The 22,948-nt window shown below is 44.2% G+C and overlaps 1 protein-coding gene across 2 annotated transcripts in view; it reads right to left on the reverse strand.

Moving 5' to 3' along the window:
* The window catches only part of pkd1b (polycystic kidney disease 1b), a 118,942-nt gene that overhangs the window by 38,475 nt on the left and 57,519 nt on the right, over positions 1-22,948 (reverse strand). For both annotated transcript variants that reach the window (XM_051936479.1, XM_051936480.1), the window contains 10 exons: positions 20,579-21,148; positions 19,708-19,849; positions 18,540-18,792; positions 9,272-9,467; positions 7,333-7,500; positions 5,570-5,713; positions 4,707-4,917; positions 4,344-4,467; positions 3,150-3,299; positions 1,222-1,286 (listed from right to left, as the gene is read on the reverse strand). In XM_051936479.1, coding sequence (XP_051792439.1) covers positions 1,222-1,286; positions 3,150-3,299; positions 4,344-4,467; positions 4,707-4,917; positions 5,570-5,713; positions 7,333-7,500; positions 9,272-9,467; positions 18,540-18,792; positions 19,708-19,849; positions 20,579-21,148 — 2,023 coding nt within the window. The remainder of the gene's footprint in view (positions 1-1,221; positions 1,287-3,149; positions 3,300-4,343; positions 4,468-4,706; positions 4,918-5,569; positions 5,714-7,332; positions 7,501-9,271; positions 9,468-18,539; positions 18,793-19,707; positions 19,850-20,578; positions 21,149-22,948) is intronic.

The following is a 22,948-nucleotide window of genomic DNA, read 5'->3' on the forward strand; positions in this document are numbered from 1 at the left end:
GGACGCCATGAGTATACCCAGGGTGAAGCCCACTGCCATGGGCGCCAACGCTTCTTGTAGTTCATAACTGAGGATGGACTATGGTGAGTGAGGGCACAACAACAAGATGAAGATGCAAATAAAGTGCGTGTGTTTGTTATGACAAAAAGGCTCAAAGTGCAGTCGTTTAGGAAGGTCTTCAATAAATCAATTGTTAAACACAGTGAAGCGGGTTAATGCAATAAAAAGGATAAAACATCACCGGACCACCCGTCTCCCTCTCTCTCAGTCCGTCGGCAGACACGAGACACCGCTGAACTCTCACGTGGACCCTCACCACTGAGTCCACACGTGCCCGCCATCCCCCCCTTGCCACTTTTGTTGGACACTATAGGAAGTCATCTCGAGCCCACCGTCTCCCTTTCTCCAAGCTGCCCCCCCCCTCACTAATAGCAGGTTCAATCCGAATGGCCCCTCACGTGCCACACCTCCCCGTTTTACTCTCTTCCTAATTCTTGTGTTTTATCCAGTAGTGTAGGTGCTGGGCTCACAGCCATCCTGAGCTGCTAATGAGGGACGGCTACGCTGATCTCCCTAAATGCATGAAATCACACGTGTGCACCTGCAGCTCACCTTCCTGGCCAAGAGGGGGCGCCGTCTCAAACCGTACCTTCTCATTTCCTAGAATAGCACCAAGGAAGACGCATAGCCCCGCCCAAAATATCTGACTCTGGCTCCGCCCCTTCCACTCCAAATAGCATAAAAGTGGGCGGTCTCTGGGAAGGTGGCGTCTCCTTCTGACTGTACCCTCAACGAGGCCAGCGCTGGAACCCTTTCAAAAGACAAGGCTGACAAGTGCCGACTTTCATGTTGTGCCAATGTTTGTGTCAATTAAAAGGGGTCACCCGGCTGGTACCCCAACACTCTCCCTGGTGTCCTGTGGTCTGTGCATCTGGTCACACTGTGCACACTTCATTTGCCTCTTCCCCACCTTAGTGCTCGATGGTTGCACGTCTTCCTTTAACTCGCATGCCTGCACCTAAAGTTGTACCCGTTTTTTCTGTTTTGCCACAGACGCACGACACACAGCACCACACCTGGTTAGATAAACATGTCGCACAATAAGAACTGCAGGTCACAGCTGTTGGTCCTGCACAGAGAATTTAGTGAGGCAAAAGTGTGTGTGTGTGTGTGTGAAGAAGAAGAAATGAGGATCAGCAGCAGTTAGAAGTTAAAACCAACCTTTCATTGTCCTGCTTGGCTGCGTTCCCAAGGCCGGATTCCAGCTTCTTACTGCCCAACGACGCCTAAAAGAGAGCAAAAATGCAATCAGACAGACAGAAGAGGCGCCGTACTGCGTATCGTCTTAGAATCACCGCCATACTGACATCAACAGACAACAGACAAGTCATCTGGACACACGCAAGTATGAGCACTAGAAAGTGAAGAACATAAAACATTAAGAATTCCAAGAATTTGATTAGTTAGCTATAATATGCAAATCTGCTACGAGTGAAAACCTTCAACGTTAATAAAGCAAAAATACAGCAAACATAAAATTATATAGTTATAAATATTGTAATCATGTAATTATATGAAACACACTATATGATAGATAGATAGATAGATAGATAGATAGATAGATAGATAGATAGATAGATAGATAGATAGATAGATAGATAGATAGATAGAAAGGTGCTACATAATAGATAGATAGATAGATAGATAGATAGATAGATAGATAGATAGATAGATAGATAGACAGATAGATTGATAGATAGATATGAAAGACACTCTATAATAGAAGCTAGACAGAAGATAGATTTTAAATTTAGCATAGTAGGCAGGATAAGATAGATAGATAGATAGATAGATAGATAGATAGATAGATAGATAGATAGATAGATAGATAGATAGATAGATAGATAGATAGATAGATAGATATGAAAGACACTCTATAATAGAAGCTAGACAGAAGATAGATTTTAAATTTAGCATAGTAGGCAGGATAAGATAGATAGATAGATAGATAGATAGATAGATAGATAGATAGATAGATAGATAGATAGATAAAGGTATGAAATATTAGTGTCCCGTGGATTAACCTCAATGGACCCTGTTAAATCCTAAAAAATCAAAATTATAGGGGGGTCCCTGAAAATAAACTTTTAAAGCATGTTTCAGTGTTATAAACCATTAAGTGCCCATTACTGGGTTGGTGACTGATGGGCACTAAATGATGAGTGGCAGCGGCCCACCTGGCAATGAATGGCAGCCCATCTGTTACATCAGGAAGACTCAAGTAAGAAGGTTTTCGTAACTTTAGCGCCCCATGCAGGTGTCAGTGTTTGCCTGTGTTGGGTTTCACTTGAGAGATGATGAAGAGTGTGGTGGCGATTGCTGTGGTCGGCTTGGGGACAGAGTGACGTTGGCCACATCTGGTTTCCTGTTCATTTTTTCTGTTGTTGTTGTTTTCTTATTCCATGTGGCCTGTAAATATGGAGTTATTGGGTCTCGTTGGACTCGTAGGGCGCAGAGATGCCGCTTATTGCTGTTCACATAAGGGTCTCGTCATTGGGATGATCCTGTGGCGCTGCTACCAAGACGTCTTCAATGCCCAGCAAGAGGACAGGAAGCTCTGATCGGCGTTCAGAGGGAGAGGAGCTGTAGTAGCCTGTGAGTGTCAGGGTGGGATGTCTCAGGAAAGGCGGCTGCTCTGTGTGCCGCTGGTCAGAAGTACGAGGCAGTGTGGCTTTTGTCTGCAGGTTGCGTCTCCATGACGTGCACATTGTAAATGGCCACACTCTCCAGAGCTAATGGTTTATCCATCCATGGTAGCACAATAAGATTTCGGTATTCAGAAGATATTGCAGCACTCACTGGACCTCCAAGTAGACTTTGCACAATGCAAGAATTGTGCCATTAACTTAGGCTTTTAATAGATATTGAATCTGTAGGCTACAAGTGGCACAAAGTGTCACCTCTGACTAGGGAAGGGAAGAACAGGGAATGTTCTAATTTTCTAAGGGAAGAGACAAGAGTGGAGGATGACATTTCATGGAGGAGCAAAGACTGGGAAAAGTAAAGGACCTTGACACAGGAAATCATGAAGGACCACCGTGGTGTCGAATTTCTCCCATTTGTTAATCCCATTCCCCCACCATACTTACCAGTGTATCCGAGCTACCATCCATGATGGAGTCAAGTCCTCCAGGAAGAGACAAGAAGGATGAGCTGCCCAGTTCTGAGTGCTCCAGGTACACCTCCATCTCCACTGTCTGGGGCTCCGCTGGCGAAAGCTCAGAATCCTCAACCGTCACCTGAGGAGATCAAGGAGATGAGAAAACAAGAAGTAGATGGCAATTGATGGCGGAATGCAAAACAGCAGACAATAGTCCGTTCATGGTGGGTTTTCATGCCATCGTTATCCCACCATGCCACCGTTATCCCTTTTCCATCCATCATCTCAGGTTGGCTCCACGAGCGCAGTGGTGATGCCATTTCACTCCAATGGCCTGCACAGACCTCAATCTAATGAAAGGCGCACAGCTGCAAAACCTCCCAGAATCCTTCCCTGTCTCCATACATGACAGGACAAGGACTTTGATGTGACTGAATGTCCGCAAGGTAGTCCAGTTGGACTTTCATGGCTTTTTCTAAAAGCCCATAGCTGACGTCTTCAGTGACATCTTTAATATTTAGCTGGAAGTGTCTGTGGTTCCTGCCTGCTCCTAAAGGACAACAAGCAAACAAAAATGGACAGTCTGAATGACCACAGAGCAGAGGATGTCACTCCAGTCGTGATGTTGGAGACCTGATCACCTCTAGCCGCTCCACATATGATGCCATACTGTATCCCCAGTTCTTAATGGCGTCCTGGAACGTCAGGATAATAAGACCCATTAGTCGATTGCATCTCAGCTGACCACCAAACTCAGGACTCAACACCACCCACCCTCCGCAATTCAGTTTTGTACCTCCTAAAGTTGACTCGAGTCATCACGGACAAACATCTCTTATGAAATGTTCAAAGTACCGTTGGTGAATGTGGTCTGCTCTGGAATCAGAGGGGGTCCCAGTCAGTATTGGATAGATGGGTCTAGAGGTTCAAATGGAAGGGCAGTCGATGGTCCATCAATGAAAGTCCCACTCTTGTCTTTTAATTCCACGTTGACTTTGAGTGGTCAGTAGACCCCTTTACCACCACTACAGTGGCCTCACAGACTTGGCCGTTGACCAGGCTGTTGTCCTCAGCTTCATCACTTCACCTTGAGTATCCAGACTTGCCTCAAATTCTCAGTGCCTCAAGCCCCCCCACCCCAGACCCACCCTGTTCTGTTATGGCCCGATACAAGATGTGCTACCTTGCTCCGTGTCCTCCTGAACAGGAAACACAGAAACAGGTAAACTGGAAGAGCGAGTATGGCGACCGTCATTCCCACAGCAATGGACTCGGCATTCACCAGCACCCGGGCTGAGACAGGATCTCTATGGACACAGAAGGGGAAACGAGAGGACTTGGTGAAATTTACCAGTAGTCACCACTCTCACTGCGTCTCCCACCCCGTCACTTGCCCACTGCCCAGTAGTGACAAACTTCCCTGCCTTGTGACCTTTGCCCTGAGGGATTCCAAACTGCCAGCACCAGGCCACACATGCCAGCTGTCCAGATTGGGTTGCCCTTCACCCGAACACCTTCCATGCCAAAGCTGCTGGGATTTACCAACCTTGTTCCTTTCTCGCCCACAGCTCCATACCACACGGCGCCAGCTCCAAGGTAGAGGAACAGCAAGACGTTGCAGCACGTCACCCTCTGAACCCGTGTGAAGCGACTTCTCGGGGGCCGATCCCACACTGACACCCAAATGTGGCGATCCGAGATGCCCCGTACCAGCTGGGCACAGAAAATCCTGTTGAACATGCATAGTTCTTGAGGACCTGGTGCCATTGTGAGAGGGGACAAAAAAGCAGAGAAACACGTCTTTACTTTATATAGCGCCCTTCAGTTAACAGTAATGGAGAAAATTTTGGTTTGTACTCATTGACCTGTCTGTCCATCCATCCATCTATCCATCAATTTTCAGACCTGCTTAATCCATTTCAGAGTTGTGTGAGGTGGAGCTTGCCTTAGCAGCACTGGGTGCTTATCTTGACTAGTATGCTAGTCTACACACCCACCCACACACACTCATGCAAGGCAAATTTAGTGTCACCAACTAGTAGGACATGGAAGTCTTAGGCATGTGGGAGGATTAAACACAGAGGCAGGCACTACATGAAGACAGTGCCCAGGACCCTGCAGCACTGTGCCAGCCTGTACATACACTGCAATGAAAATAAAGGAAAATCTCCTCTCATTATGCAGTGCTTGACCTTCACAGTTGGCATTGATGCCACCCTGCTTTCTGAACAGATTTTCATAATGTGTCTCCATCTGCCACAGGGTGAGCCTCCAGAGCCTATGGCAGCTGACAGCTTTGTCAGCAATGGGCAGGTGGGCCTTTTCCTTCAAAATTTCGTCCACATACCACCCTGGCTACAAAGTACTACCCTCATGGTGCCAGTCCAAGAAATGCAAGGCACGTCTTACAAGCAGCCAGAACTTCCTTTTCCACCAGGCCTTCATTCTTCTCATTCTCCACAGAGAGCCAGTCGTCTACCAGAAAGAAGTACATGTTGTCTGTCTGTCTGTCCCACACAATGACGTACTGCAGATACCAGGAGGGGTCCATCCCTGGAGATGAAAGCACAAGAGTTAAGAAATGAATGGCACACAGGCCCGAGGTCCCCCTTGTTGGCACACCAAACATGTAAATGACCCCTCACTGGAAACCTGTGACACCTGTGCTTGAGTGCGTATTCTCAATATGGGCTCTCAATATGGATGACCCCAGATATGGGAGGTCACTGTCCGCTCGAGACCACGATGACAGCGGGACCTGGGAGTCATGACAATGCAAGTGGGGCCTGAGCCCAGCTGAGAGGGTCAAGCAGTCAGCATCATAATCATTTTGATCCTCTCCACCCCTCCACCATCTCTGCAGATTATATTGGAGACTTAATTGTGTGCCACCTGAGCTTCCAGCTGCCCATTCTATCTATCTATCTATCTATCTATCTATCTATCTATCTATCTAGTATATAGTGCCTTCCATATCTATCCATCTATAGTGCCTTTCACATCTATCTTTCTATCATTTAGTGATTTTCATATCTATCTATCTATCTATCTATCTATCTATTATATAGTGCCTTTCATATCCATCATTCTATCTAGTATATAGTATATAGTGCCTTTCATATCTACCTATCTAGTATATAGTGCCTTTCATATCTATCTATCTATCTATCTATCTAGTATATAGTATATAGTGCCTTTCATATCTATCTATCTAGTATATAGTGCCTTTCATATCTATCTATCTATCTAGTATATAGTATATAGTGCCTTTCATATCTATCTATCTATCTATAGTGCCTTTCTCATCTATCTATCTATCTATCTATTATATAGTGCCTTTCACATCTACCTATCTATCTATCTATCTATTATATAGTGCCTTTCACATCTATCTATCTATCTATAGTGCCTTTCACATCTATCTATCTATCATATAGTGCCTTTCATATCTGTCTATCTAACTATCTAGTATATAGTATACAGTGCTTTTCATATCTATCTATCTATCTATCTAGTATATAGTATACAGTGCCCTGGCTGAGACGTGACATCTACACAATGTTCTTTGTGATCTGCCCTGTCTCCTGTATGTGGCGCCTAAGGAGGTGGGGCCATCTAATTATGCAGCTTTGGTAGTTTCAGCCTATTATTGTTTTTTTTCTTCTTTTTGGGGGTTTCTGAATATTAATATCACTTTCAACTGGGGGTCCTCCTATAGACATGTGGGTGCCCTTCCTAACTGACCACTCCAAACATCTCAGTGATGATCTGTAGAGTGGGATGCACCTGAGACACAACGACGGGACTGAATGTGTTTTTTTCTTTTTGTAATAAATTTGCAAAAATTTCTAAAATTTCATTTTGTCATTCTGGGGATGAAGGATAAAATGAATTTGAAGGCTACAATATAATAAAAGTAATAAAAATGAAAGTCTGGACACAACATAAGTCATAAACAGTATATTCACCAATAGATAAAACATAAAAAACTGAACACAAAATCGCTAATATTGAAAAAAACAACAAAAATATCAGATTAAAACACATTTAAATTGGGATTAAGTGGGAACCCAAAATATGTAAACTACTTGGGGTCTTTAAAAGGCTAACCAGCCAGCCCGAGTTGCAATGCCAGCCTGGGTGGCGCTGCCAGCCAGCTGAATAGCACTCACCTGTGTTGTCATGCCAGACGCGTATTTTCCAGATCTCTCCCAGGTTGGCGTCCGTCTCTATCTGGAAGACGTCAAGGCTGTTCCTCTGAAAGGCTCCTTCTTTGTCCAGATGCCGCGAGCCACTCTTGTTTAGGCCGTAGAGGCTTATGCCAACATGGGCAGACGTGCCTGTCAGAAGTTAAAGACAAAACGCTCAGTCCTTACTTAGAACTTCTCCGCTATTCCAGTGTCCCGGTTCGCTGAGGCCCTCCTTGGGAGAAACGTGGAAAAGCAATGGACAGACGTTTAGGAGCTCCCGACACACTCAGGAATCTGTGATGAAGGGTAAACACCAGAGGAATCACCACAGGACACTGAAGGCCATCACCCACCCAAGAAGGGGTCTTGACTGAACTCATGGTAAACACGTCCAGTTACACAATCACAGAAATCATATGGAGAAGAACTGCGATCAAAGTATGAAATAATGAAGGAAGACAGCAAACACCTGCAGCCGCATTAGGTTTGGGGGCTTGGGGGCTTGTCCACTTGTTGTCCATATTTTGTCCCAATCTCCACATACACTCCATCTCTCTTCTCTTTTATAGGGTCCCTCTTTCTCCCACCTGTCAGATTCATGTCCTTCACTTTCCCACTTACGACCTCAATAAGTTCCCGGTGTGGACGCTAGGTGGCACTGTTGCCCCTTTAAAGCCAACAGACAGACACTTAGGACACGGGGTAAAAGCACTCAGAGGTATTTTCATTCTTTTTTCCTCCTTTTCAGTGCCACCAAGCACCACAGCCACAATAAACACAAGTCAATCACAATTCTCAATCATAAATTCAATTCTCTTTCCTCCACACCTCCCAGCAAGCTTTGTCCACCTCCTCCCGTCTCCGGCTCGCTTGCTGGGTGCATATAGTCCTTGACCCGGAAGTGCTTCCACTCTTCTCCCCGTGTGACTTGCCAACACTTCCGGGTCAAATGGAGGGCTTGAGTTTTCTTCAGCCCGGAAGTACTTTGGGGCTTCCATCCCCGTGACTTGGGAGTACCTCCAGGCTATGGATGAAATACAACTCCTCTGGTCCTCTTGCAGCGTCCCCTGGTGGCACCCACAGTGCCAGGCAGAGCTGTGGTATTACACTACGTGCCCCATAGTGCCCTGCAGGAATCCGGGGCACCGCTGCAGTCCAGTCAGTGTCCTTGAAAAGCTGCCTTCCCCCATCCTTCAATTGCAGGGATGTCCTATCCGGGTTGAGCTGCCAGGGGGCAGCACCTTTAAATCCCATCCTGGGGTCACTTCCAACCCTAACCATAGTATCTCTTCCGGTGTCCATTTGCTCCAAGAGAGACCAGGTTAGAACTCTGTGACAGCTTCTGGCGTCCCTGCACCCCTGAGCCTTCTATTATCCATAATGGGCCAGGACACTGTGCAATTGGCAGCTGTGGGGCCCTTACCCGTCTGGGACACTTTCATAGCAGATGCCCTGGGGGAGAGAGAGTGCGCACAGATTGCTAGGTGGCAGCCCCTCTGGGTTTCTATGGCACCGTGGATTCTCCCAGGGCAGTTGGAGTTTGTTGACTCAGCCTTGTTGGGATGCAGCAGGGGCCTAAATATTCCAGAATGGTTCGGGAAATTTGGTTACTTAGGCACAAAGCCTACTGTCCAAATTTTATGGCCATGTCATATCTGTAATCTCCAGGTTGTAATTTCCAAATACGGTTAAATCTCCATCTCATAACTCTTGCTCTTAGAACTCTCCTCCCATTCCTTGCCCAGTTCTTTATATATCATTTCCTACAGTGCCACCTGCTGTCCAAAATTAATAACATTAATAATACAACCCAACACAAATGCCATTAAGTGGTGTAGCCATTGGCAAGTCATTTAAGCCACCTACTCCCAAACCCCCCAACTACTCAGCCTACGCTTACGACAAGAGGCGTGAGACTCACCTGAACCTTTTGTCCACCCGGTCTTGACCATCACCTGGTAACGGTACCGTCCAGGCTGTCCACACAGAGGTACGACTCCAACGTGAGTGATGTCGATGTCATCCAGCTTGTGGGCAATCAGCAGCACGGCAAGGTAGATTGTCCAGATGATGGCACAGGTAATCGCCACCACATTGTTTCTCGCCGGGACGTCAGCCTGCAGTCGGTGACAAGTGGACAGGTTACGTGGCACTACAGAGTGAGACGGTTAGCAAATATGAAAAATAAATACAGCTACACAAGAAAACTCAATGGGCAAAGAGGTGGATGGGACAGACTGGGCTGGTTTGATGGACCAATGATTAACTAGGAAGCACATGGATTGCTGGTCCTCAAATAAAGGGGGTTCATACAGAACAAGATGAACGTTTCCATTTTGGCCACACATTCTTTTGTGAGCACATCAGCCATCTTAGTTTCTGGAGTTGTGGTCCTCAACTGAACATTGATGTAAGGATCTGACAGCAGTGTAGCCGGCAGCCGTGAAACACGTGAAGATCTCCGGCGTGTCGATGAGCCGCAAGGGCTAACCAGCTACGCAGGGGGTTCTACTGTCAGCTCAGGCTTACTGCTGAAGTGACTCCTGTGTATCATCCTTGGTGTCCTTTATTCATTCATCTTACAGTTTCCTGAGGAACCTCTGGAAATTCTTGGCGTCCACCCTGAGGTCTATGAGGCTGAAGAATTTATTTTGTCCTTTCTTGGTTCTCGATATTTTTTTTAGGCGTCTTGCCATTTTAATTATTAACGGGGCGGCGTCATTTGGTGAATTTTGCATTGTCCGTTGCCGAGACAAGTCCCCAGTAGCATGCTTGTTGTGATGTCATCCTTCAAAAAGTTCATGTACGAGCAGTACGGCTTTTCAGTATAAACTGTAAAGACTCAACGTGCGCTTCTCTGTATTTTCCTTCTCAGTTTCGTGTTAGTTTCCTTGTGTCACACGCGTGCGATTTTTGGGAGACAGCTGAAGGGCCTAAATGATAGCAATTCCACGCCACACCAGGGGGTGGCGGGGTGCGCTGACTGTCTCTCTCAATCTCTTGCGGACCATCCACGGGAAATCCCGTAGGGTACCGGCGCCGACGATGATGTCACTTCCGCTCCCGATGACATCACTTCTGGGTTCTGCCCCCCGATGATGTAATTTCCTTTACTGGCCTTTAAAGCCGCCATCTTACCTAAATAACATCAGTTCTGGTTTGGACTTGAATCTGTGAACGTCTCAGTTCAAATTAACTCATTTTTTGCAGCCGTGGAACAATATATGGGTGGCTGCCCCAAACCTTCATGATGTCTTGTGACACTTGTCTCACGTTTCTGGCTTAGTGATCGGTTTTTGTCCTTTTGGTTTTTGACCTCAGTGCGTACTCCATTTTGTTCTCGTTTCATCTTCTGGTCCCCAAAATCAACAACGATTCTGCTTCAGCAGGACAGTGTGGGTAATGACAGAACTGGACGGAATCAGGAGACGTAATGTGATAGTGACGTAGTGATCTGAAAAACCCCGGTCAGATTCATGCCGCCTGTTGACGGCGATATATTTATTTTTTTTGAGGTGGGGCTCAATGTTCCCTCTAAAGAGTAGCATATAGTGAGCAAAAAACATTGTTTATGAGTGACATTTTGTTTAAGCCAAAAATTTATGAGCATCTCGGAGTGAGCGATCGTGCGATAAGTACGAGTGACACCATCGGAATGAGTGATCGTGCGGGAAGTATGAGCGACGCTCTGAATTCATGTGAGCGATCGCTCACACGCTCAGCTTAGAGGGAACATTGGTGGGGATCCCAGGGACGCATCCAGCCTTGACCCGACTCACGCACACTCCCTCACAGAGACAAAGAAGCAAACGGCATTACGACAGAAATTGACGAATGTATCGAGCAATAACTAAAGGAAATTACACAGACTAAAACGAGCTCACCCCAGTTCCCTTTCCAGCGAACACACAATAAACATGAACTCAGAAACAACAAACAACTAACAGAAACCCCACATAATGAAGTCCACAACAAAGTCCTAGGAAATGGCAACCAATGTAGTGAAATGATGGAGACGTGATAATCCAGAGATCAGCTCACTGTAAGTACACGTAAAGAACAGTCCTACCGGTACTGTATATCCTGATGGTGAAGAGTGATGGGATCTCCGAAGGTCGACAGACTATCCAATTCAGTCCATACACATGAACAGGAGATCATCCAGGACAAGAACAATAATGCACAGGCCATGAACGGGAAGACAATAGAGACGGGTAACTCCAGACACAACGCAGCTTCCTCCTTCTCTGTAGAATCGGCCTCCTTTTAAAACTCACGCTGGCCTTCTTGTCCCCAGCAGACCCCTGCACCATTGGCAGGCGTCCATTCAGAGCCACTGCAGGGGACTGCTGGGAGATAAAGTTTTTACTCCCCGGTAGCACTGTGTTATGGTGTATAAAATCTGTACATTTTGGTTTCCATTATATTTTGCTCGAGACAAGACAACAGATGAACTAAGACAGATCAAAGGAGGTTTTCTTACACCTCACTTTCAAACAGCTGTTTCCTACATTGAAAGGAAGACATTTCTGGTGGTTCAATTACTTTATAACCTGGGAAAGGATGCTGTGCTGACACCCCAGGCTATTGATTACTTTATGGATGGACATTTGGGATAAGAATGTCGTTTACAGCCTGGGAAAAGGAAGACTGAGGCAATATCAAAGAACTTTATTATCTGGGAAAGAGTTTGAGCAAAATTCATCAATCACATTGACAGCCAGCCAATCAGGTGCATGGAACATTCATGTGCTGTGAAACCATGGCATGGAACTTTATAATAAATATGCCTTGGTTTTGGAAGAGGAGAGAAGGAGAGGAGGAAGGAGAAGAAGCAAAGAGAAAGAGGAGAAGAAGAGGAACAGACGAAGACGACATTGGTCGTCAGAAAGGCATCATGAACATCCATTGTCCATGAACATCCACCTTGTCATTTCAACTTTTTCGTAAGCTATTCCTAAAGACTATATATATTCAGACTTTTCTATCAGTACTTATTTTCTATTATTCTTTGTTCCAGTGGTATTATTATTCTTGTAATAAATACCATGCTGCTTTTAACTTTCTATGCTTTGTCTTAATGTCTAGAGTGATTGAATTAATAAGTTAGATTTCTTTGAGCACCTGGTGTAGCCAGATTTTTGCCATTATATCTGCGCTGCGAGGTTTATAAGGCTGAGAGTGAGGGCACCACTCAATAGAAGGGACAGTACGATAAAAAGAAGGTATTCTTGGCTGATAAATGGCCTATAGTCAAGTGTGCTGAGTCTTTGTATGTTTAAATGTATTCTTGTAGACCAAGAGTAATATTTAGGTCTGAGATCACTAAAACATCCTATGTTGTTCGTGCCGATAATAAGCAAGTCTCTTGAAGTGCTGAGTGACACGCTTATGTGTGGTTTAAAGTGCTAAGGGTTAATCAGTGTGTGTGTGTCATTCATGGAGCACTGTTGTGGTCAGGGTCTGTGTGTGTGTTTATCTATGTGTGTGTTCATTTTAAAGTGCAACAGTAGACCAACCCGATAACAAACTTGGTGAGAACATTTACCCTTGAGAAAACAGGTAAAGGGTAAGTAGAGGGAAATACTACGATAATACACACTGCTTTCAAAGGGAGATGATAACCACAAACCTCTGGCTTGTTAAGAAAATCCAAGCAGAAGAAACAAAAAAATTCATGAAAAGTGCTGCAAAGAGCAAAAAACAAAAATCAGTCCTCAGGTGAACAAGTCACAGAAATGCACTCCAAGGGAAGAGTCCAATAAACCGAATAAAATGATCTACAAAAACCAGTAAAAAAATCCCCCAAAAAAAACCCGAAATCCTACCAATAAAGAATATTAGAAGTACATTAGAACACTCGAGACGAGAACAGGCCATTCAGCCCCACAAAGCTCACCAGTCCTGTCCACTTATTTCAAGTCGAGTTTTGAAAGTCTCTAACGTCTTACTGTCTACCACACTACTTGGTCGCTTATTCCAAGTGTCCATCGTTCTTTGTGTAAAGAAAAACTTCCTAATGTTTGTGTGAAATTTCCCCTTAACAAGTTTCCAACTGTGTCCCCGTGTTCTTGATGAACTCATTTTCAAATAACAGTCTCAATCCACTTGACTGATTCCCTTCATCATTTTAAACACTTCAATCAGGTCACCTCTTAATCTTCTTTTGCTTAAACTGTAAAGGCTCAGCTCTTTTAATTTTTCCTCATAACTCAACCCCTGTAGCCCTATAATCAGCCTAGTCGCTCTTCTCTGGACCTTCTCTTGTGCTGTTATGTCCTTTTAGTAGCCTGGAGACCAAAACTGCACACAGTACTCAAGATGAAGCCTCACCAGTGCATTATAAAGGTTGAGCAGAACCTCCTGTGACTTGTACTCCACACATCAAGGCGCTATATAACCTGACATTCTGTTAATGGCTTCTGAACGCTGTCTGGAAGTCGACAGCTTAGAGTCCACTATGACTCCTAAATCCTTCTCATAAGGTGGACTCTTGATTTTCCGACCCCCCTTTGTGTTTTCAAATCTAACATTTTTACTTCCTATGTGTAATTCTTTACATTTACTGACATTAAATTTCATCTGCCACAAATCTGCCCAAGCCTGTCTGCTATCCAAGTCCTTCTGTAATGATATAACGGATTCCAAATTATCTGCTAATCCACCTATTTTGGTATCATCTGCAAACTTAACCATCTTGTTACTTATATTCCTATCTAAATTATTTATAGATATTAAAAATAGCAGCAGCCCCAGCACTGCCCCTGCTGGTCACCACTCTTAACATCAGCCAGTTCTGATGAGGCTCCTCGCACCATCACCCTCTGCCTCCTGTGTCTGAGCCAATTCTGCCCCCACCACACCCTGAGCTGCCACTTCTTTTAATTTGATGCCCACCCTCTCATGTGGCACCTTACCACTCAGGTGAACTGAAGGGAGTTGCTGTTCCAACCTGAATTTAAAGGCTTTGACATGGGGATGGGGGTGTGGCGGTTCGCCAGCCAAAAGGTGAGCGTAGCCCCGCCTCTTGGGGATCCCCCCACAAATTATAATGAACATAGTAAAACAAAACTATACAAGACAAGTACTAAAATGCATAACAATAGAAGCTAAGGTATCAAACGTGAACAAAAAAAGAAAACTGAAACGGAAGTCGGGGAGGAACCCTGACTTCAACATACAACGGATAAAAGGCGTGAATGATCATCCATGGACTCCTTCATTGCTCCTTTAGTTCGTTTGTCAAATGAGGGAGTGAATGACAAGGTGGCTGCCTCGCTGTCTGTCTGTCTGTTTGCCTGTCTGGTCCATCCATTCGTTCATGGATTCTTGCTGTTTGATTGTTTGGACAAATATAACGATGGGTCAATAGGATTCACGCGTTTGCTTAATCGTTTATTGAGTGGATGAGTTCATGAGCAATCGATGGCCGGTTTCATGGATGAATGGACTGATGATGGATTAGTAATGGACGGACGAACATCCTTGCTGATGTTCCCGTTATGCCTCAGCCCGGGTTCCTCTCCCGGCTGGGGGTTCAGATTCGCGTTTCGTTTCTTTCGTTCCTCTTTGATTTTTCGGTTCGGTTCCATGTGTTTTGTGGGTGGTGCCACCTGCCAGTCACTGCCCTCTGAACCTGGAGGGTCTCCCACAGTTCCTGAGTGAGGCTGTGCTTATGCCTCAGGCTTTCTGTTCAACTCCGTTTGTGGAATACTCGGTTGGGGTTTGTTTGTATTTGATTGCCTTAACGTTTTTGGGCAGGGGTGGGCAAAGTCTTTCCTGGAGGGCCGCAGTGGCTGCAGGTTTTTGTTCCAACCCAATTGCTTAATAAGAAGCCCTTATTGCTCAAGTAGCACTTCTGCCTCATTTTTATTTTGTCACTCTTTAGGATTTTGAACCTTTATTGCTTATTTTAGGCTTAAACAGCTGTATTCTCGGTTTTTAATTGCTCCTTATCTATACATATTAATAAAAGGCAAAGCCCTCACTGACTCACTGACTGACTGACTGACTGACTGACTCATCACTAATTCTCGAACTTCCCGTGTAGGTGGAAGGCTGAAATTTGGCAGGCTCATTCCTTACAGCTTACTTACAAAAGTTAGGCAGGTTTCATTTCGAAATTCTACGCGTAATGGTCATAACTGGAACATATTTTTTGTCCATATACTCTAATGGAGGAGGCGGAGTCACGTATCGCGTCATCACGCCTCCTACGTAATCACGTGAACTAAAAACAAGGAAGAGATTTACAGCACGAGTCAAACGCGGGAACGAAGGTAAATGACGTTAATTTTTGACTGTCTTTTAATACTGTGTAAGCATACATATTAACATGTGCAGTTAAACGTGTGCATTTACGGGGTGATTTCTCAGGCTTAAAAGCTCGCCTTTTACTAAAAAGGTAAATGCAAAACTATTTTCAATCATTCTATGATCTGCTTCTCACAACTGAAGGCACTGTGGCTGATGGTAAATGACGTTAATTTTTGAGTGTCTTTTAATATTGTGCAAGCATACATATTAACACGTGCAATTAAACGTGTGCATTTATGGGGTGATTTCTCAGGCTTAAAAGCTCGCCTTTTATCAAACGCGGGAACAAAGGTAAATCACGTTCTTCACTGTCTTTTAATACTGTGTAACCATACATATTAACACATGTGCAATTAAACGTGTGCATTTACGGGGTGATTTCTCAGGCTTAAAAGCTCGCCTTTTACTAAAAAGGTAAATGCAAAACTATTTTCAATCATTCTATGATCTGCTTCTCACAACTGAAGGCACCGTGGCTGATGTTATGTCACTTGCTGTCCAACCATAAGCGTTACCTGGTAGGTAACCGGGCACTCACTTCACTCCCTATCGGGAATCGAACCTCTGAGGTTTTCTTTTGTTCTTAATTAAAATTTAAAAGCAATACTTCACCGCTGCTAAGCCCCTCTAGCGCTGACGTCTGAGGTTCGATTACCGTAAGCAAGTGCAGTGAGTGTGTAATTACATTCACGGCATTCGTAGTCTGATTCACAATCTGATTGTATGGGTGGTTACCTACGAGGTAACGCTTATAGTTGGCCACCAAGTCAGGTCGAAGTGATCACTCGAGTGAAGGCAGCTTCACAAAAAAACTGATCCTTAACAAACTGTTATTAGTATATTTTCCCTCAATTTAAAAACGTTTTATTTTCTTCTTAATAAAAATTTAAAAGCGGTACTTCGCCGGTTACGAAGCGCGTGGATTTGACTGACTGACACATACAGACATATTCATGAGTGCAGGTACTTCGGAAAGAAAGCACCGTGTAAACCTAAAGTTTAAATTAAGTTCATAGACCTACAAAAGGTTGCCATTCATTTGAGGCAAGATTGCTTTTCTTCTGTACAACTATACGTTGCATTCTCAAGAGTGTGCTTGCACGGCTTCAGATATATATGTATATATATATGTATGTCTATATATAAATATGTAAGCTTATAAGTACTGCCTTACTTCTCTTTAAGAAAGGAAGATGTAATGATACTTGATTTAAACGATTCCATGTCTTCCTGGGTTTGCGTAGCTTATTGTCAATATCTTTACACCTTTTTTTAAGACTTATTTACTGAAACGGGCTTTCACGAAAAAAGTTAGGGCTTTGCTACAGGATACACCCTCCACAAGTTAAGCAAGTAAAAATAAAATATATATTTCTGTTTTATTTAAACCTTTTAAGTTCGTATGCATAGCTCCATTTGGCTGTTTAATTTTTTTTTTTCTTTCTTCAGTAATATTTAATCTCCTTAAAGAAAAAGAACATATCCATTTTACTTTTTTTGTACCTCTTTAGTAATATTTTAGTGTAAAAGGATAACCATATTTAAACCTTTTATGTTACTTTATACATTTTTTACACAATGTTGAAAAATTAATAAGAAAGCTACATATTTTGGCAGCTGCTGCTTTAATTTTCAATGAAATGAAAAAAGCTCTCCAAGAGAAAACCTCAATGAAGAAGAAACAAAAATCAGAAACCCTCATTTATAAAAGTTTGCTGCAGATGACTTAACTGAAAATAAATGAATAGTTCCTATGTGTATAATACATATTTATGTATTTTACTTATGCCTTTATTCCACCAACTTACAACATCTGAGGTACAATTTGTTACATTACTTTTGTTTTTTGCAGCACAGGCAGGTGAAGTGACTTCCTCAGGGTCACACAGTGGTGTCAGTACCAGGATTTGAACTGACAAGCTCCGGGTTTACTGAAATATTACTGAACAAAGAAAAAAAACGAAAACGGGCAAATACGGCTATGCATACAGATGTCCATCCGTCCATTATCCAACCTGCTATATCCTAAATACAGGAGCCAATAAGTACATATGTTTATATACAGTATATATATATATATATATATATATATATATATATATATATATATATATGTGAATGTATGTATGTATATATGTATGTCTATATATATATATATATATATATATATATATATATATATATATGTAGATATGTAAATTTGTATATGTATATATATGTTTATGTGGATGTGTATATACGTATGTATATGTAGATATGTGTATATGTATATATATATATGTATATGTATATATATGTTTATGTGTGTCTGTGTGTGTATATTATATATATAAAAGACAGCAACACTCATAACAATGACAACACAATTACATTGACAATCATGTTACGTTATTTTTAAAATGTTTCCTTTTTTTTTTTTTCATAACCTCTTTAACACACTACTTCTCCGCTGCGAAGCGCGGGTATTTTGCTAGTTAGCTATAAGATTCAAATGACAAAAGAAATCAGCAGTCCTCAATTTAGCTTGTTTCCATTTACACCTGTGCGTATTTATCATGCACTATTTGGTTTAATTAAATTAATAATTAAGCAACTGGGTTGGAACGACTTTGCCCACCTCTGTTTTTGGGTAATTCCTTTGCTTCTTTGCTCTTCACAGAGCTTCAATGGTGAAAATAAACTCTGTGTTTTATAAAGATTCGGTACTTGTCCTGATTATAGGCCGGGGTTTGCCAGTGATATCCCCCTCTAATGGACACTTTTTGTGAGTACATTTTAAACTTATTGGGATTTCATGGTTCTAGTGTAAGTGGACATTGTGGAGAAGAAACTCTCCTGGACTTCCCCACAACATAAATTTGCTCTTAACTTACCGGTGGAAGGAAGATAACCGCATCCGGAAAGACAAAGAGGCTGGCCCCGAAGAGGGTGAGGTGCTGGGTGAGGCAGTGGGCCTTGGAGGGGCTGGCGGCCGCCATGGGCTGAAGCCCGGTGCTGCTCCAACGCTTCTCCGTCAAGTCAAAGAAGTGGCAGAGAGAGGTGAAGACGCACACAGAGGCCTGGACATGTGCCTCCATAAGATGGCTGCTCACGTTCACGTAGTACACCTTTGTCGTATCATTGGTCCTGTATGGGAAGAATTTGTGATCAGGATCAGATAAGAACAATGAGGGTCTGAGCAGAGAGGAGAGACTGAAGGGGCTTAACCAAATGGAGATTAAGACGGGACAGGATAGGTGGGAGTTAGCACAGTGGGTGATTTCAAATGAATTCTTCAACAGGAACACGGGGACTCGTTCAGGGCAGATGAAGGGGAATAAATGTAAGGAGAGTGGCCTTGGGTGTCTGTCCGATTCGACTCCTCTGGTGCCCTGCAGTTTGGTCAATGAGACAGTGGACGTCAGTAATTATAAAGACTGTAGATGCCCCAGAGGACGGATGGTTGTCCCTCCCAGGACGGAGGTGGAATCCTTACCCGGCCGGGATATCATAATGGAAGGATGGACTAAATGGGGGCAATACCCAGCCGAGACACCTTATGATTCCAGCCCTGATTGGGATGCCTGAAGGTTACAGGAACTGAGAGGAAGACAGGGAGCAGTTCATCCCCCACTATAACAGGTGGAGGCGTCCCACCCATAGAGTCCCAGTTTGGACACCCGCAGGGCTGCATGGGAGTTAGGAGTCCAGACGTGCAGCCCAGGGTAGTAGAGGGCACTTTCTTATGGCCCCGCAAGTGGCCACATCACGTCACCGGAAGGGCTCCTGGGTCCAGCATGAAAGGAACCAAACTCCCATAGCTTGATGAGTCGGAGCTGGGAGTGGAGATGGGCAACACTCAGCTGGAGGAGTAGCAGTGTGTCAGAGGGAGAGAAGGAGAAGAGATGAGACCCCCTGTTTGCTATACAAGGTATTTTGTAATAAACACCCCTTTACTTGAACCCAGGACTGTTTTGTGTCTTCGTGTTTAGGGTTTGGGACTCTGTGGTGCCCCATAGCCATCACAAGACATGAACGAATTGCAAAGCGGCCATCACTCACAGAGGCGAGAAGAAGACGGTGTGCTCCACGGGCATTCGAGATGAAACCGAAATCTCCACCACGAAGACGTTCTGGGATTTGCAGGCTCCAGGACTATCATCGATGAAGATGGCCAGAGACCCGTTGCTCTCCTTGGACGAGGCTGTCGAGAAAAGCCACAGAGGGCAGAGGTTTAGCAAGCTGAGGCTTACATCATCTACTGTAGCTTAAAACAAACTTGTGGTGGCCAGCTGTTGAGATGGATGTCCCCTTGATTCAGGACTCCGTACACATGCAGGACGGGGAGTCCCACTCCATCCTGAGATGGGGTATCTCACTCACGTTCCTATAAAAATGTTCAATCCCCTAGACGGTGTCAAACCCCTTGGAGGTTTTCCCATGCTCTTGTCCTACAACATTGCATCCCAATGGACTGAACTTGGCTTTTTTGACACTGAGCACCAGAGGAAGACTCCTTCATGTCAAAATGCAAAGTGGTCTAAAATATTTACAAATATTAAACAATGAATCACAGACAGTAAGCCTTCCACCCCCTTTAATGCTGACACCCCCAAGTCATCCCTGGTGTGCCTTCACAAGTCCCAGAGGTCGTTCAGTGGAGGTCTAGCATTTTCACTTGATGGTGGCTAAATGGACATCCGCTCCCCAAAGCCACCCCAAGCCCCCACAAACCGACATTTGAATGCAGCCCACCCAGCCCAGGATTTCCACTTTCTATCTGAAGAAATGTGTGCTGAATGAGGATTAACACTGAAGCCCCCAAACTTTACCACTCAGGACCATCAAGATGTGGTAAAGAACTGGACATGCATGCTAGTAAGCCGATGTCACCATTCCATGGACCTCTAGCTTATGAAACGTGGCCTCGTACCTTGAAGGGTGAAGTTAAAGGATATGTACAGGCCGGCATGGGGATCACTGTTCACAGCTCCTATTGTGAAGTTGACAGACCGCCGAGGTGGGATCTCCATGGTTGTGCTTCTGTTCTCAAGTGGACTTTGTCTGCTGAGCTTCACCTGAATGGCGTCTTCACTGGAAAGATTGGCGATGGGGAGGCTCTGACCATCAAGAGTGGCAAACTCCATCGCAGCCAGGCTTGTAGAAATGCTGTGGTTGTTGCTGGACGAAAACAAGTTAATGTCCATAGTCATGAGGATCTGCAGCGCTCCAGCATTCTGTAAGTGGTGGCTGAGCCCCTGGGGGATGTAGAAATGACAAGAGCTGAAATGCTTGGTGCAGAGGATGTTGGCTGGAGACGTCTGCTGGCCCGTCACCTTCATTTTAGGGACCTGGATGCTGAGGGCTCCTTCTCCGCACACTCGGGAGCGCATTAAGGTCTTCATGAGCGTTCCTGTCAACATGTAGGCCGTGATGGTGTGCTCAGAAATACTACTGGATGACTGATTGCTGGAGCTGAAGTTGACCGCAGCCATGGAGCCACCTGGAAATCAAAGAGAAAGGCTTCAGTCGGAGTCATCAGCATGAAAAGACTTGGAAGCCATGAGCACATCTCAGGCTTTACACCTTCTTTCACGTCTAATTTTTGTTATCCATCCATCCATTTTCCAACCCGCTATATTCCTAACTACAGGGTCACGGGGGTCTGCTGGAGCCAATCAGCCAACACAGGACACAAGGCAGGAACCAATCCCGGGCAGGGTGCCAACCCACCGCAGGACACACACAAACACACCCACACACCAAGCACACACTAGGGCCAATTTAGAATCACCAATCCACCTAACCTGCATGTCTTTGGACCGTGGGAGGAAACCGGAGCGCCCGAAGGAAACCCATGCAGACACGGGGAGAACATGCAAACTCCACGCAGGGAGGACCCGGGAAGCGAACCCAGGTCCCCAGATCTTCCAACTGCGAGGCAGCAGCGCTACCCACTGCGCCACCGTGCCACCCCTAATTTTTGTTATGATTACTGTTATTTACTTAGTACCTGCTTCAAATACAAAGGAGATTACAAAGCAAGTTTAAAGGTAAAGGCAACAGCACATTTGCATAAGCTAACTGCAGTGATCTGTGATTGGCTGGCCTTAGCAGTGACTCACCAATTCAGTTACCTCTTCTTTAGTTTATAGGGAGACGGGGCAAGCGTAGGTTCAAAATGGGAGAAAACTCTTGTCACTAAACAGCAAAACAGGTTTTTCAAAACAGAATTTGTAGTAGTAGGGTGATCTACCATGTTACCCATTACAGATGCAATGAGAAATAATGCAAAATGGCTACCTGAAAAGATTACACTACGTTTTGCTTCAAAAGCTTGCGTTTTGTAATCAGTTCAGTTAACCAATAAAAGGTGCCATTTTACTTCACTTCTCATTGGAAACAGGATTTGAAAGTCTTACACAAGAAATGAATTTTTAAAAAATCACTCCATGGTAAAAAGACTTTTGCCTTAAAAGGATCAGCACAAAAAAAAAGAAAACAAAAGATAAGTAAACCCAAAATCTGAAGAACAATACACTTAAGAGAGCTGAGTGACGATCACTGCTTGAGGTAATTTTTGCACAATAGCACCATCTGCTGGAATTTAGGGGTAGTACTTCACTGGCCAACTGTAAACCACATTGTTGGATAATTTTTTTTGTTCTTTATTTAGCCTTATACCAGCGGTTCTCAAACTGTGGGGCGCGAATGTTGCCATATGTGGCGTAATTTCGCTATTTGCTATTTAAAATTTTAAATAAACTAAAATATAGGAATAAATTTTATTAGGGTTTCAAAAAAACGTTAGGGGGGCGTGATTAAAACTGTTATGAAAAATCGGGTCGCAAATACTTAAAGGTTGAGAAACACTGCCTTAAACAGTTTCTTATATTAGGAATTTGGTAGTTTTCGCATACCCCTTGAGGTCAGAGCACAGGGTCAGCCATTGTACAGCGCCTCTGGAGCAATTACAGGTTAAGGGTCTTGCTCAAGGGCCCAGCAGAGTAGGATCTCTTTTGGCAGTGACGGGGATTTGAACCAGCAACCTTCTGGATGCCAGCACAGATCCTTAGCCTCAGAGCCAGCACTCCACCCTCCCCTGGTGCCAATAACCATTTGAAATAATGAGCCACTGTGCAAAAGGTGTAAATCTCAGAGTTTGATTTATCACTACCTAAATGACAAAATGACAAGTTAATGAAAGTGATTTAGATAGATAGATAGATAGATAGATAGATAGATAGATAGATAGATAGATAGATAGATAGATAGATAGATAGATAGATAGATAGATAGATGA

Source organism: Erpetoichthys calabaricus, chromosome 14, assembly GCF_900747795.2.
Source record: "Erpetoichthys calabaricus chromosome 14, fErpCal1.3, whole genome shotgun sequence".
Classification (NCBI taxonomy): Eukaryota; Metazoa; Chordata; class Cladistia; order Polypteriformes; family Polypteridae; genus Erpetoichthys; species Erpetoichthys calabaricus.